General features: G+C 42.6%; 1 protein-coding gene across 4 annotated transcripts in view; it reads left to right on the top strand.

Annotated features, from left to right (window-relative positions):
- STPG1 (sperm tail PG-rich repeat containing 1) overlaps positions 1–15,631 on the top strand; it is a 209,719-nt gene that overhangs the window by 184,902 nt on the left and 9,186 nt on the right. For all 4 annotated transcript variants that reach the window (XM_081335301.1, XM_081335300.1, XM_081335302.1 and 1 more), the window contains 5 exons: positions 3,091–3,192; positions 6,630–6,803; positions 11,339–11,450; positions 12,878–13,049; positions 14,728–14,918. In XM_081335301.1, coding sequence (XP_081191427.1) covers positions 3,091–3,192; positions 6,630–6,803; positions 11,339–11,450; positions 12,878–13,049; positions 14,728–14,918 — 751 coding nt within the window. The remainder of the gene's footprint in view (positions 1–3,090; positions 3,193–6,629; positions 6,804–11,338; positions 11,451–12,877; positions 13,050–14,727; positions 14,919–15,631) is intronic.

A 15,631-nucleotide genomic window follows, 5' to 3' on the forward strand; every position in this document is an offset into this window, starting at 1 on the left:
TTTTTGCAACTAAGACAGTCTCAGGCCTGACGGGGGTGTCTGCAGGGTGTGGCGAAAAAGTTAGGATGGCAGCCATGATAGTGAGATTAGACTCCCCCTGTTTTTTAGGATGAAGCTTCGCACATTAAAAAAAAGTATCAGGCAGAGCATTGATTGCACCATTGGGGATGCCATCCTGATTTTATTTTATATTGATTTTATTTTATAACATGCATTCCCCCTTGAACAGTATGGGGACAGTATAGATCAGGGGTAGGCAACCTTGGCTCTTTTATGACTCGTGGACTTCAACTCCCAGAATTCCTGAGCCATGCTGGCTCAGGAATTCTGGGAGTTGAAGTCCACGAGTCATAAAAGAGCCAAGGTTGCCTAACCCTGGTATAGATAGAGGAAGAAACTGCAGGTGGACATCTAATATTTTGGGGGGACTCGGAGGCAGGGAGGGAGGGGCCGTTGGAAAACCTCTGGAAAGAACAACCCCCCCCCCCCAAATATATATGCTTTACATTCTCAAATCATTTTTTTAAAAAAAATCAAGTGGTGTCTGTAACCGCATCCTCCAATCTGCCCCTGTCTTAAGTGTGTTGTGCATGCCAAGCCTCCAAAAGGGCTTCATTGCACAGTCGTACCTGCTCTCTTGATTTTTTTTTGGACATTCCAGACTGCCCTGCTGAGACCCACACATCATGCCATGCCATGCCATGCGATTGGCAGCCTGTGGTCCTGAGTCCAGCAAGACGGCAACACCAAAATTCATCAGCCAAAAAATGTGCTTTTCAGAGACCTTGCCCTCTGATTCCTATTCATGAAACCCTGAAAAAACCGGATGATCAGAAAAGGATCCTTTTCTGGTGATCTGTTGGTCTCCTGTTCCTCTCCAGAAAGTCGAGAGGTTGAATCATGGCCCCAACTCATCCAACACATCCACAACATGATGCGTTTTATTTTGATGAGCCCAGATCCGCCTTTGAGACCAGTGGTTCCCAACCTTTTCTATGTGCTACAGCCCTAGGAATTGTTTAATTAATGTTTGCACCCTCTACAAAAGTCATTGTGACTTGTGACTCATTACTTAGGGACACAAGCCACTCTTTGTTGCGCCCTCTGAAATACTATCTTGCACTCCAGGTTAGGAACCCATGATCTGGGTTGTGGTTGTTCAACAAACCATGATTAAACCTACCACAGTTTGGTGCAAGCTGTGAACCAGGTCTGAATTCTTTAGATGCCATCTTGGCCAATGTCACTGTTTTGCTTGACTCTGTGAGGCTTTTGCAAAACTTAATCAAGCTTTAAGCCCATTTTTAGATGAAGCTCTCTGTGTCATCTGCACAAGACCGAAAGTGGTGTTCAGGACAACCATCTTGTTTTGCTTGCTTGCTTTCTATAAATAGCAAACCCACCCAGCACTCTTTGAGGAATAAAAGAAATGTCATTCTGGGTGGAAATTGAGTCAGGAGGGGTGCGGCTCCTTAAAATAATACATTCTACCACACGCTTAAACAATTCAGGGCAAATCAGATGTCTAGGTGGGATTAAGCATGCAATGGATTTGCGCTCCTTGAGTCTCTCTATGCTGCTGCACAGACGCTGGGGAAACCTAATCTTCTACTTGAGGCCTGTTTCGCCATGTAACTTGAGATATGCTCCATTAAAATGAGATTATTCTGATTTTGAAACAAGCAAAGAAGAATCTGCTTAGAGCACAGGGACAATTGACCATAAATGAAACCACAAGCCAGAAAGATATTGAGTGGCTTATGAAAATGGAAAGGTTATTCACATTTTCATGCCATTGTGCATCTCCACCCATGAGGTCATGCTCATGTCAGGTCAACTCTCCACGGAGGAAGGCCCATGCCCTTATTTTGCCACCAAGGGCACAATGCTTCCCAAGTAGGACAGTGGGTTCTGTTTAAAGAACTCTTGATGCTTTTTTTTGTCAATTTAGCAAACTGCCCTATTTTAGAATAAACACAGAGAATCTTTGTTTACTAGCAATGTGCTTAAGTAGCAAAACCAGCCCCTGTTATTTTTATTCTTTTACAGAAGAACAAGAACGAAAATGCCTATTTTGACATAAGGTCACCCATTGGTACTGCCATTAAAAATAGTCTTTATTTTTCAGTCTGCAGATTAGCTCCTTGCTGGCAAAATGGCGCCTGAGAGCAGACGGCATAGATGGGATCCCCCCAAAAAAAATACTGTAAAAAGGGTGGTTGTTGTTTTTAATTGTAATGACCAAAGTCCTACAAGATCACTACATGTTCCCAGGTGAAATCTAGCGAGCTTGGGAGAGAGAAGACTAAATCTTCCTGAGATTCAGTGATCCTTGAAGATTTTGGCCCTTTAAAACATTTTTGTATTTGGACCAAAAGACACCTGTAGGATTTTTATGTCTTACTAGTGGACTTTGAGACATAAAAATCCTACAGGTGTCTTTTGGTCCAAATACAAAAATGTTTTAAAGGGCCAAAATCTTACTAGTGGTCTTTAGGGGATGCGGTGGCTCAGTGGGTTAGGATGCTGAGCTTGTCGATCAGAAGGTCGGCAGTTTGGCGGGTCGAATCCCGAGTGCCGCGTAACAGAGTGAGCTGAGGCCTGTTACTCGTCCCAGCTTCTGCCAACCTAGCAGTTCAAAAGCACGTAAAAATGCAAGTAGAAAAATAGGGACCTCTACGGTGGGAAGGTAACAGCGTTCCGTGTGCCTTTGGCGTCTAGTCGTGCCAGCCACATGACCACGGAGACGTCCTCGGACAAGCGCTGGCTCTTCGGCTTTGAAACGGAGATGAGCACCGGCCCCTAGAGTTGGAAACGACTAGCACGCATGTGCGGGGGAACCTTTTACCTTTACTAGTGGACTTTGGAACACATGTAGAGCACATGTACTTTGGAGCACATGTACATCAGGCAAGACAATTTAATGAGATCTAATTATTAAGAAACAAAATATATTACCACGTCCTGGGAACCCCTCGTTGTTTCTTCTGTTAATAGCTATTTGAAGCACACGTTAATCAGGCCCATTTCCCGAATATTGGCAGGCCGATCAATGTGACATCTTCCCAATGACTTTTGTCTTTCTTCCAGAACGAAAATCCAGGACCTGGACTTTATAATATCATCCATCAATCTCTGCTTCTCAACAATGTCTCCCAGTCTCGGAAAGGAACCTGTTTTTTCCCTTCCTTGGTAAGGAAAATAGTTTATGGAAATCATTCACGTGTGGAGGAGAAAATGACAGAAATAAGGTCACGCTGTTGCACTTTGTAGCTCACACTTTTATTTTCCTGCTCTTTAAAAGCACTCTATGACCCTATGACAGAGAGATAAAAGGTGCAATCACCCACTGGCAGAGATTGCCATACTTCAACTTGGCTTTGACTGTTAAAAGTAATTTACAAAAGAAATTCCTTTTAATTGTAGTGGAATCAACTTTTTTCTAACCCCAATCTTAACCTTAACCCTAAACTATGTCTCCTTCCTTATCCAAAACTGGATATGCACATTTGGTTGTGGATGCGGCTTCTTCAGTTTTGCAAGTATTCATTTATTAATCAAATTTATGCAACCCCCCCTCATCTCACTGTTTTAAGTGATTCTGATTCTGCATGGTTTACAAGCTAGAGGAAGTCAGCCACTTATAAACCAGAGGTTACATCATAGTGAAGCCTACCAATTTTGATTTATTCACTAAACCATGGTTGAACAAACTACAGCTTGGTACTATTCACAAGACTAAACCATGTATGATTCTGGAGCACAATTGCTGGTGTTGAGTGGCTACCACACCCTTTTATCCTACCAAGTGGAAATATTCTTTGAATGAACCTTTATTGTCAAAGTACAACCATGTATACATTGAGATTGGCTGAGCCTCCCTTCGTGCCCCCCCCACAACTCACAGTGACAGCAAACCCACCATCTTATTACACCATGTGAGCTAATTGCACACAAACACACCGGCCTCGCAAGTCAGTCATACATAAAATTATAAGATTATTTCCCCATTCAAGAGCCTAACAGCCCACGGATAGAAGCTGTTCTTCAGCCTGTTGGTACGGCTGGCTATACTCCTGTATCTCCTACCCGATGGTAGGAGAGTAAAGAGATACCGACCAGGGTGTGAGTCATCCCTGAGAATTTTCCTCACTCTTCCAAGGCAACGAATAAACATACTTTTTTTTTAAATCCCATTTATATCCCGCCCTTCTCCGAAGACTCAGGGCGGCTTACAATCTAAGCACAAATCAATGTGCTTAGCAATAGCCTTCATTCTATGTATATGCCTGCTTATTAGGGCTTTCCCCCCCCCAAGCGGCATTTTTACAAAGTCAGCTTATTGCCCCCAACAATCTGGGTCTTCATTTTACCTACCTCGGAAGGATGGAAGGCTGAGTCAACCTTGAGCCTGGTGGGACTCGAACCTGCACTAATGGCAGGCAGCTGAAAAAACAGAGTTCTGCTCCATTCTCTTCCGCATCAGACATATTTCCAAATTGTGCTTTTAATATGTCAGAATCTGAACTCTTGGAGACCTGAACTCTTGGAGTAGAAAAGCACAGGCTAAGAGATTTCTTGACTGGTTGATTACGTGCCAGCAAGTTCGTGTCAACTTCTAGCAACCACACAGATGGCTCTTTTCCAGGAGGATCTGTGTCCAACTCTGGGTCCCCCCAGTTTTCCACTGTTCCCATTATAGCTGAGTCCATCCACGTTGCTGATGCTCGCCCTCTTCTTCTCCTTCCTTCTGCCCTCTCCCAGCATTAGAGTTTTCTCCAGAGAGCTACAATAGGTCTGCCCATAATGTGTCCAAAGTATGGCCCTTCAAGCCTTGTCATTTGTTCCCTAAAGGACAGTTTGGGGTTGAATTGTTTGACGATCCATTTGTTCATTTTCTTGCCTGTCCGTGTTATTCTCAGAAGTTTTCTCCCATTCCAAAATTCAATATAGGTAATCCTTGACTTACCGCCACAATTGAGCCTAAAATTTCTGTTGCTAAGTGAGACATTTGATAAGTGAATTTTGGCCCATTTTGCATCCTTTCTTGCCACAGTTAAGCAAATTTTTATTTTTATTTATTTTTATTTTAATTCCATTTATATCCCGCCCTTCTCCGAAGACTCAGGGCGGCTTACAAGCTTAGCAGTAGCCTTCATTCTATGTATATGCCTGCTTATTAGGGCTTTCACACACACCCCCAAGCAGCATTATTACAAAGTCAGCTTAATTGCCCCCAACAATCTGGGTCCTCATTTTACCTACCTCGGAAGGATGGAAGGCTGAGTCAACCTTGAGCCTGGTGGGACGCGAACCTGCACTAATTGCAGGCAGCTGGTGTTACTTAAGGAGGCATTAGCCCACTGCTCCACCAAAGGCTCTTTAAATCACTGCAGCTAAGTGAGTAACACGGTTGTTAAGTGAATCTGGCTTCCCCGTTGACTTTAGTCACAAAGCATGATCACGTGACCTCCAGGACACAGCAACCACCCTAAATTTCACAGGAGATGCCAAGCACTTGAATGTTGACCATGGGGACACTACAATGGTTGTAAGTGTAAAAAATGGTCATAAGTCCCTTTTTTTCAGTGCTGTTGTAACTTTGATTGCTAAATGAACGCTTGAAAGTTAAGGCCTACTTGTACTCTATAGCCTGATTTTATTTGCCCCTTCCCAAACAATAATGAATAAAATGTGTTTGCTAGAAGTCAAAAATGACTTGATGGTACATCATCAGATTATCTCAATAAGGTTTACAACGGCCCTATGAAATAGGCTGCTCTTGCAAATTTATTTATTTATTTAATTTATTTTATTAAACTTATATACCGCCCTTCTCCCGTAGGACTCAAGGCGGTTCACAAGGTTTTTTAAAACAGTCCAACAAATTCTGTAATATATCTGAGCTGACATTTAAGCCAGACTCATCTCTCGCAGTTCATATTCTTAACCAGCTTGGTATACCAGCTAGTTTAATTTTGAGACGATTTTAATCACACGATATATTTTAATCCTGCTTAATGTGGTGAGAGCTTATATTTACGTCATCACAGAGACAATATGTCCAAAACTGGAGTGGCAGCTAAATACCAGCTGTCATCACACTGTCCAAGAAAGAGTTGTGATGTGAATATGATGCAATAAATCAGCTTGCGGTGATGCTACCACTCCAGGGAGAGGCTGAAGAGGATTCTCATTGGGATGAAAATTCTTGCTCAGATAGCAATCTCATCATAAAGACATGAGTGGGGAATCGAAAGGAAATACAGTATGATACTCCCACAACCCTCCAGCCTTTCTGGAGATAACACCTTTCGGCACCACAAATGCAGTACTGCCATGAAAAGATTGCCTTTCCCTGATTTAACTGGCAAGGTAAAAAAAAATCAGAGATACATAGTCTTATAGAAGAGAGTCCATGGTGCTCTCTGAATGTGGTTGATTGCAGATGTTTCATTTCCTGACTAGGTAACATCATCAGTTGGGTAAGGAATGTCTGCAAACAAACAGCCAAGCTCAGAGTGCATCAAGGTCTCCATAAATTGACTTTTTGGGGTAGGGGTGGTGATATACCATTCAGTCAGCTTTACCTAAAAATTCTTCAGCTTCATTTATTCCAACCTTTGCAGGATGTCCGGATTGCTCACCAGAGAATTCCCAACTATCCTGCTTCAAATGCCTATGACATCCCACCTACTCTGCATTCCAAGAAAGACTTCAGCTTGGGGTACTCTAGCATGTTTCATCCACCATTTGCCAGGAAGATTCCCAAAAGGGCCACACCAGCCCCCAACCAATACAATGTAAGTAATGATATAGTCCCAAGGGAAAGGTGGTGGTGAGCAGAAGACCAATTTGGACCTCAAAAGTATTAAGCGCAGGAAATCAGTAGTCCAGGCAGTTCAGATGAATCTGTCTGTCTGTCTAGCTGTCTAGGTATCTAGGATTACTGTATGCTAAAGCTCTCTATAATAATAATAATAATAATAATAATAATAATAATAATAATAATAATAATAATAATAATAATAATAATAACAACAACAACAACAACAACAACAACAAAACAACAATAATAATAATAATAATAATAATAATAATATAATTTGGAAGGTACCTTGGAGGTCATCTAGTCCAACCCCCTACTCAGGCAGGAAACCCTATACCATTTCAGACAAATGGCTGTCCAGTCTCTTCTTAAAAACTTCCAGCGTTTCACAGCTTCTGGAGGCAGGATGTTCTACTGGTTAGTTGTTCTAACTGTCAGGAAGTTTCTCCTTAGTTTTAGGTTGCTTCTCTCCTTGACTAGAATCTGAACTATTGATGGTCAAAGGGAGTTGGCCAAAGAATTCCATTGGCCACAAAATTTAAGGTGGGCTGGACTTAGATCTTTTGTGGGTGTGAAGGGATTCAAGACTGATGATGTGTTTGACCCCTCCCTCGGGCTCAGCCTGGCCAGATCTCTTTCATCAAGGACAGAAAGAGGCAAGTTGGTGAAATGATAAAGGAGGAAGGAATTGAATGGAAGCTCACTAAGTGAGCTGCTCACTTCTATCTTATTGAAGGCCTGGTTTCATTAAAGCAGTATTTACCGACCCTCTCTCAGGATTCCCCTACCCACCATCTTAATGTTTCTAAGGTTGATAAACACTGCCTTGGCACATTTGCATCAAAACCCACTCATTAATACTGAGGAGAGGTTGAAGCACGCTAGATTTTTCTCAAGAAAGATTTGCATGAACCAATGTTAACTCAATCCAATCCTTCTTAGTTTTCTTGAGGCCAGCCAATGTTGGTTAAGTGATGCCACCTACTGTGAGAGATAGGAAATTAATGTACTGAATTATAGTTAGAAACAAACTAATAATTAGAAGCAGCATTCTCCTAAACAAAAAAAGCAAAGTAGACCTGCGGGTTTGAAATTGGAATGGATGGCTCTATTTTTTTTTTATGTCGAATACAGTGCAGTGAAGTGCAGAGACGGAGGTGAATTGTAGGAAATAGATATATCAGGCCACAAATGGATCAGTTAAGCCTGATCTCTCCTGGCTTGCAAGGGATCTACAGGGGTAGATGATCTTCTTCTAGATCAGGGGTCTTCAAACTTGGCCCTTTTATGACTTGTGGACTTCAACTCCCAGATGTTGAGACTCTAGAAAGAGTACAGAGAAGAGCAACAAAGATGATTAGAGGACTGGAGGCTAAAACATACAAGGAACGGTTGCTGGAATTGGGTATGTCTAGTTTAATGAAGGGAACGCGGTGGCTCAGTGGGTTAGGACGCTGAGCTTGTCGATCAGAAGGTCGGCAGTTTGGCGGGTCGAATCCCGAGTGCCGCGTAACAGAGTGAGCGCCTGTTACTCGTCCCAGCTTCTGCCAACCTAGCAGTTCGAAAGCACGTAAAAATGCAAGTAGAAAAATAGGGACCACTCCGGTGGGAAGGTAAAAGCGTTCCGTGTGCCTTTGGCGTCTAGTGATGCCGGCCACATGACCACGGAGACATCCTTGGACAAGCGCTGGCTCTTCGGCTTTGAAATGGAGATGAGCACCGGCCCCTAGAGTTGGAAACGACTAGCACGCATGTGCGGGGGAACCTTTACCTTTACCTTTACCTAGTTTAATGAAGAGAAAGACAAGGGGGTGACACGATAGCAGTCTTCCAATATCTCAGGGGCTGCCACAAAGAAGAGGGAGTCAAGCTCTTCTCCAAAGCACCTAAAGGGAGAATAAGAAGCAACGGATGGAAACTAACCAAAGAGAGAAACAACCTAGAACTAAGGAGAAACTTCCTGACAGTGAGAACAATTAACCAGTGGAACAACCGGCCTCCAGAATGAACGGTGAAATGAGACTGAAGGAAAGGCAATTGATCTTCAGTGCAGCTCTGAGGTTTTGCCCCAAAGCCATTCCCTGCAATTCATCGCTGCAATTATCATCATCAACAGCCCAACCTAATAAAAATATTAATTGAAACTGAATATTACAGAGAAGATTTCTCCTGGGAAGAAAATAAAATCCTCATGAGTTAATCACTAACTGGTGATTTACTTTTAGACTTACTGTGTAATGCGTAACCTTTGGAGAAGCCAAAGAGGAAATGATCTATTAAAGAAAAAGTAGATGGGCACAATAATTTATGGCTGTGGGTGAGGAGACCAAACGGGAAGAAGTAAAGATTCATGTTTGCAGCATGTATTCAAGCAGAGTTCAGCCCTAGAAGATAAAGGGGGGGAATTAGATTAGAGCTCCAGAGTGGGCTGGGGGGGGGGGGAAAGTAGAGGTAAGCTTCAACAACAAAAGAAAAACAAATCAAAAGATTTTCTTTGGAGTTTCTCTCTATTGCCCAATTAATTTGCTTGTTTTTAGCCTAGAGACCCATTTTCCTACAGAAGCTCAAGTCATTAGATAGAACACTGTTTGATTTTTCCTACCAGAACTACCCTGTAGGGTAGGCTATGCTGAGAAAGATCGATTTGACCCAAGACCTCTTACTGAGCATGCACAGCTGAAGATGGGTTTAAACTTGGGTTGTGCTTCAGCTGGGAATCTTCAGCCCACACCCTCCCCATGAGAACTCTCCCCTTTCAAGTCCTTTTGGACCCCCTTGGCAGCCAGTTCTCAACCAACATCATCAGGTACCCTAAATGTCTTAGCCCCCACTTCTGTTTTCCCAGGCCAGCTGCATAGAGAGGAGAACTGAGGTCTAACCAAGCAGAAGAGCACTGGGCTAGTAAAAAAGGCTACTTTGGTTGTCTCCAAAGACACTGGTTGATATGAGAGAGCCCAACACTGTTGATTCAGTTTGGATCAGATTGGGCTTTATCGTATTTTGTTGTCACCTGAGATGGACCCAGATCAAGCTAGGACTTGTGAGGTTCTTTCTCTCTTTTGACAAGTGTAGAAGAAGTTACTAGCTCGCACCAAAGCCCTTAGATTACCCACAAGAGACAAGGAGTGATGGGAGTTGCAGTCCAGCAGGGATGTTTAGTGCCCCACAGAGATGACTGCTGTGAAGAATATCCATTCTGATGTATGAATTGGTCTACCATCCCCATCTTTCTAAACTCTGGAGGGCACCAGGTTGGCGAAGGCCTCTCCAGACTCTGATGTCCCAGTTATGCCATCAGTGTCCCTCTGCGTGATGTTTTATTTGGAGGCTAATTTGTTGCCCGAGTCTTTTATGGATTAGAAAGGGTAATTAGTTTTCAGACAAAGAATTCCTTACAAAGTAGATCCAGAGGTTACACCTTTCCCTCAGGGTTGTGCAAAGTTCACCGTAGGATAATAAGCCCTTAATTTATCTATTTGTACTCACTAAAAAACAGGTGTATGTGAACCGAGAAAAAACATATTACAAAAGCTTCACTTTAGCAGCTATTGTTTTTGCCCTTGACATCTGCTAATGTAGACCATGGAGAGCATGTAAAGGTAAAGGTAAAGGTTCCCCTGCATATGCGTGCTAGTTGTTTCCAACTCTAGGGTCCAGTGCTCATCTCCTCATCTCCGTTCCAAAGCCGAAGAGCCAGCGCTTGTCCGAGGACATCTCCGTGGTCATGTGGCCGGCATGACTAGACGCCAAAGGCGCACGGAACGCTGTTACCTTCCCACCGTAGTGGTCCCTATTTTTCTACTTGCATTTTGATGTGCTTTCGAACTGCTAGGTTGACAGAAGCTGGGACGAGTAACAGGCGCTCACTCTGTTACGCGGCACTCGGGATTCGACCCGCCAAACTGCCGACCTTCTGATCGACAGGCTCAGCATCCTAACCCACTGAGCCACCGCGTCCCTTGGAGAGCATGTAGACCAAAGCAAATCATTTAAAGCAGTGTTTCTCAGCCTTGTCAAATTTAAGATGTGTGGACTTCAGTTCCCAGAACTCCCTAGCCAGCCCCTTGCTAAGGAATTCTGGGAATTGAAGTCAACACATTGTCAAGCTGCCAAGACTGAGAAACAGTGTTTTAAAGAATAAAACACAGATCATCGTACTTGATTCTGTACAATTTCATTCCTCCTTATGAAATTCTGTATTTTAATAAAATTGTGGAGTACATTATTTTTTTAAAAAAATTGTACAAGAGAGTTTTATCTAACTTTGACCAAAGGCCATGTCATAAAGGTAGATCTTTGTGTTAGTTATTGAATTTTATTCTCAAAGAATAGCATTCACATATTTTAACAGATTATTATTTGACTGATGCGCTTGCAATACTTCAGGCGGAGAGATTGTATAACAAGCGCCACTGTTTTGGAAGTAGGCAGATTTAATGTCCAATTAAAAAGCAATCTAATGAGGCCTGAAAGATCAGCTTGTTGCAAAACACAGATTTGCATTTCCAGGTTTCCGTGGATCTCTGCAAACAGAACTGCAAACTTGGTGCCAAGTCTGCCTTCTCATCAAAAACAGAACGGACCTTGTCATACAGCTGCCAGGAACGAGTGCCTTCTCCATGTGAGCAAAAAGTGTGCTTTATTTGTATAATAAAGGACAAAAAGGACAACAGAAAGAGGGTAGTTCATCCTTACCAAGTATATAAAGGTGCTATGCATAACCAGCCTTGTGTGTCAAAATTATTAGTTCACCTGATTTGCCACTTAGCATTAACCTGAGAAGAAGACAGGCTGGGGGGGGGGAGAATTAAATTAATTAAACAAAGGAATAACATGCTTTATTTTCCTAATGTTTTTTCTCCTTGACTGGGTGTAATTCTTAGATTTCCATGGACAGTCTGTTATTTAAAAATAGAAATAATTCTTCGAAAGAACGGCATACTTTTCCCCCTGTAATCCAATTGTTTGGCAGATGTAGTGCTAAAAAAAACCATTTCGCTCAAGAAGCTAGAAGATTTCACTCTTGTTCCAAGTAATGGAGGTTCGTTCTCCATTCAAGGGTACCATTCAGTGGGGGCAGAAACAGTGAAAAGCAGCCACTGCTTCTCCGATCTATGAAAAAAAAAAGAGAAGACTTTCTTGGGCAAGAAATGGAAGGTAGCCCAAGAATGTAGGCCAGATATATCAAACATGCAACTCACTCTTGAATACAGCTTCTTCTCCAGCCTCAGGAAGAGCGCTGAAGAACTCAAAAAGTTCATGTACATCCTTGCATAATTTCTATTGGTCCTAATTAAAAAATATATTAGTTAACTGTAGGTACAGGTATTCCCTGACTTAAATTCATTTAGTGACCTTTGAAGTCACAACACCACTGGAAAAAGTGACTTATGACCGTGTTTCACACTTAGACTGCTGCAGCCTCCCCAGGGTCATGCGATCCAAAATTCGGGCGCATGGCAACTCGCGTGTATTTATGACGGTTGCCATATCCCGGGGTCATGTGCCAAGCAAAGCCAATGGGGGAGCCAGATTAGTTTAACAACCTTGTTACTAACTTAACATCTGGAGTGAGTCACCTGAACACCTGTGGCAAGAAAGGTTGTAAAATGGGGCAGAACTCACTTAACAGATGTCTCACTTAACAAAAGGAACGCTGGGCTCAATTGTGGTCATATGTCAAGGACTAGCTGTATTTATTATGGCGCATCACACAGCCAGCCAGATGTTTAGACCCTCCTATCCGTCCTTCCCAGATGGTATTAAAGGCATTGCTGCATGAGGTAAGCTGCCTTTTGCAATTGCCTAGTGGTAATTCTGTCAATCTCAGTGGTGTTCGGAGGTATCCAGATATTGTGGGATTGCACCCAAGGCACCTGTTGTCCTTGGTACTGTCTTTGCTTCCTTTTGCCCCTGTCATTATTTGATTTGTATGGCTGCCCGTCTCAACTAAGCTGCTATGGGCAGCTCTCCAAGGGGAATAATACCTGGCTGTGTCACTTGAAAAGTTGGTTTTGCATATTTACTTTTTTATTATTATTAATTTAGGTCACTACCGAATTAAAGACTCCTTAATAAGAGTGTCTCCTCCAGTGCTGGTGTCCTGCTTTAGATCCAAAACAGGTCGTACAATCAACCCAGAAACCCTGAGCCCAGGACCAGCAGCCTATCAGCAGCCAGTTGAAACCTCAATTGGACCATCAAAGAGATTCTCTGGACTGTAAGTCCTGAAAAGATGTTTACCAAACATCTGCAGCTGCCTTTCTTAAATAGCAAATCAGTTGTCATGTCTCTAAACCTGTCCTTCTCAACCTTGGCAACTTTAAGACGTGTGGACTTCAACTCCCAGAATTCCCCAGCCAGCCAAGCTGGCTAGAGAATTCTGGGAGTTGAAGTCCACATGTCTTAAAGTTGTCAAGGTTGAGAAACACTGCTCTAAACCCTTTCTTGTTGCACATTTCCTTGGTCCCGTTGCAAAAAGAACATTCCAGGCAGATGATAATGTCGATAGCATGACCCCAAATAATCAAAGAAAAGCAAAATAAAATAAATGTTGGGTCTCAAAGCAGTTGGACTAGAAAATTCCAAGGCTCGGCTTCTGAAAAGATATGGGCAGGCAGGAATATCCATGATGCGATTCTTCTTTAATTCCAGATGTGACAACCTAATAGCAAATATTGCTCAATGTGCACAGATAGTGAATATATTATGGTATGTAGAACTGAGTACATTTCTGGCTTGGAAGAGATTGGACTAACTTTGCATCAATGTGTGTAATCAGTGGATTTTGACCTTCTCTTTAACAATCTCTAGGGAACCAATGGTGCTTTCATACTTCCCGCTCATATGTGACCCAAGGCCTAATAAAACTATTAGCCAGTTGCTCAACCAAGTCAATTTTATAGACACTGTCCTGCAAACAATGGAGACATTTTGCTAGAGATAAGATTAAGATCTACCCCCTACATTCTTGCCCAGATACTTCTCAGAGCTCACCCTTCCTCCTCTCCTAATACAAATCTGCTACTCTCTGCACACGGTCAGAGTATCTTTACTACATCTCATGCTTTTTTTAATATAGGGGGAACAGACAGTGGGTAACAGCCATAAACCAACCAAACAGGGAAGAGGTAGATCAAACCTGATGAATAAAGGAGATTTCTGTGGGCAGAAAATACTAGAAGTATGAACATTCCAGATGCCATTTCAATTACCATTGATGTCAAGCTGACGTTAGAGTAACTGCTGAAAAATGTCCCCATCTTTTCTAATGAGAAGAGCAACTTCCAGTTATTTTCAAGAAGTCCCTAAAAAGTGGTCCGGAATTACCATGCAGAATTTCTGTGGAAGGTATTCTACAGTAAAAGTGTGTGGCGGGAAATCCTGGGAAAATAAATGTTTGATTTAAAGCAGGGTTTCTTAATCTTGGCAACTCTTAAGATGGGAGGAATGCAACTGCCAGAATTCCCCAGCCAGAAGGTTTGAAATGCATCTTAAAGTTGTCCAGGTTGAGAAATGCTGCTTGAAAGAGTGGCAGCCAGGTGTTACGGCGGCACATTTTGCACATTTTGAAGCATGTGTCTCCAAACTGTTGTATACAGTACACTATCCTGGAGGATCTTGAAACACCAAGAACTTTGAAAGCCAAGATGATGTCATGCAGATGTCCCTACAAAATAAGAGTCAACTTAGAATTGTGCTAAACATAGTTCTAATTTATTCTAATCTCAATTTAGATTTGTTATTAGGCCATGTAGATTGGGGAACTATGGGAACTGTAGTCCTTAAATTTCTAGTTGAAGAGGACTTGTCATAGGTTCCCACTCCAATTAAAAATAACCCTAGTTTTGCTTGAAACCACAGAGAACTTAGACAGTGTCTTGTTTTGTTTTTGATAGGAGGAAGTGCATCTTGAATTTCTCAGCCCCAGCTGTCCCTCCCCCGCAAAATCCTCCTTTACCAGGGCCTGGCCAATATGACATAGTGGACTACAGTGGACCTCCTAAGCACTTCATCTCCAGTGCTGTATTCGTCTCAAACACACGACGCTGGACAGGTGATAAATTACATCAAGGCATACCTGGACCAGGTGAGAATATAATTGCCATTGAATGCCCCTAGAGCAGACCAAACCGTTTCTCTCTCCATTTTAGAAGGAGAGAGAAAGCAAAGCTCAAAAAAGGGCAGCAGGTCGGGTGGAGAGGCCAAGAACAAGTGAAAAAGAAAGTCAGAGGGGAAGGTTGGCAAATGAAAACCACAAGAATGTAGTTAGCATGTTATGGATATTTTTAGGGCATGGTCAAAAAAATCAAGATGGCAGCCCTGACAATGCAGTCAAAGCTCTAGTTGATTTTGTTTACAGGTGGACCTTCAATCATACCATCACATTCGCAATCTCGGTTTTGTTTTTTTTACTATATCTTGTGGACAGGCCTGTGTCATGCCAATAGTAGCAAAGCAGAAAATAGCAAGGGGGTTGACCTATTTCAGACCGCTCTTGGTCTTCCTCCAAGAAGTATCTTTTTCTGAGATGTCTTTGAAAACTATCTGTCTTGCAACAAAATAGGACTTTCATATCCTGTCGCCAAACCTCAAGAAAGATGGCACATTGGGCCCCAATTATTTGAAAAGGTTAATTAGCAGGACCTGTGGCTTCCATGTCATTCGGTACAAGAGTTTGTAAACAGGTTGTATCATGAATTACCTTTGGAAAAACATCCTCCGGTTCCCTGCATTGCCAGCACGCTACTTGGTCATTGATGACCTTGTGGTGGGGCTCATAGGGTGTGTCACTACAGAAGA

Source organism: Vipera berus (genome assembly GCF_964194415.1).
Source record: "Vipera berus genome assembly, chromosome: 9".
Lineage (NCBI taxonomy): Eukaryota > Metazoa > Chordata > Lepidosauria > Squamata > Viperidae > Vipera > Vipera berus.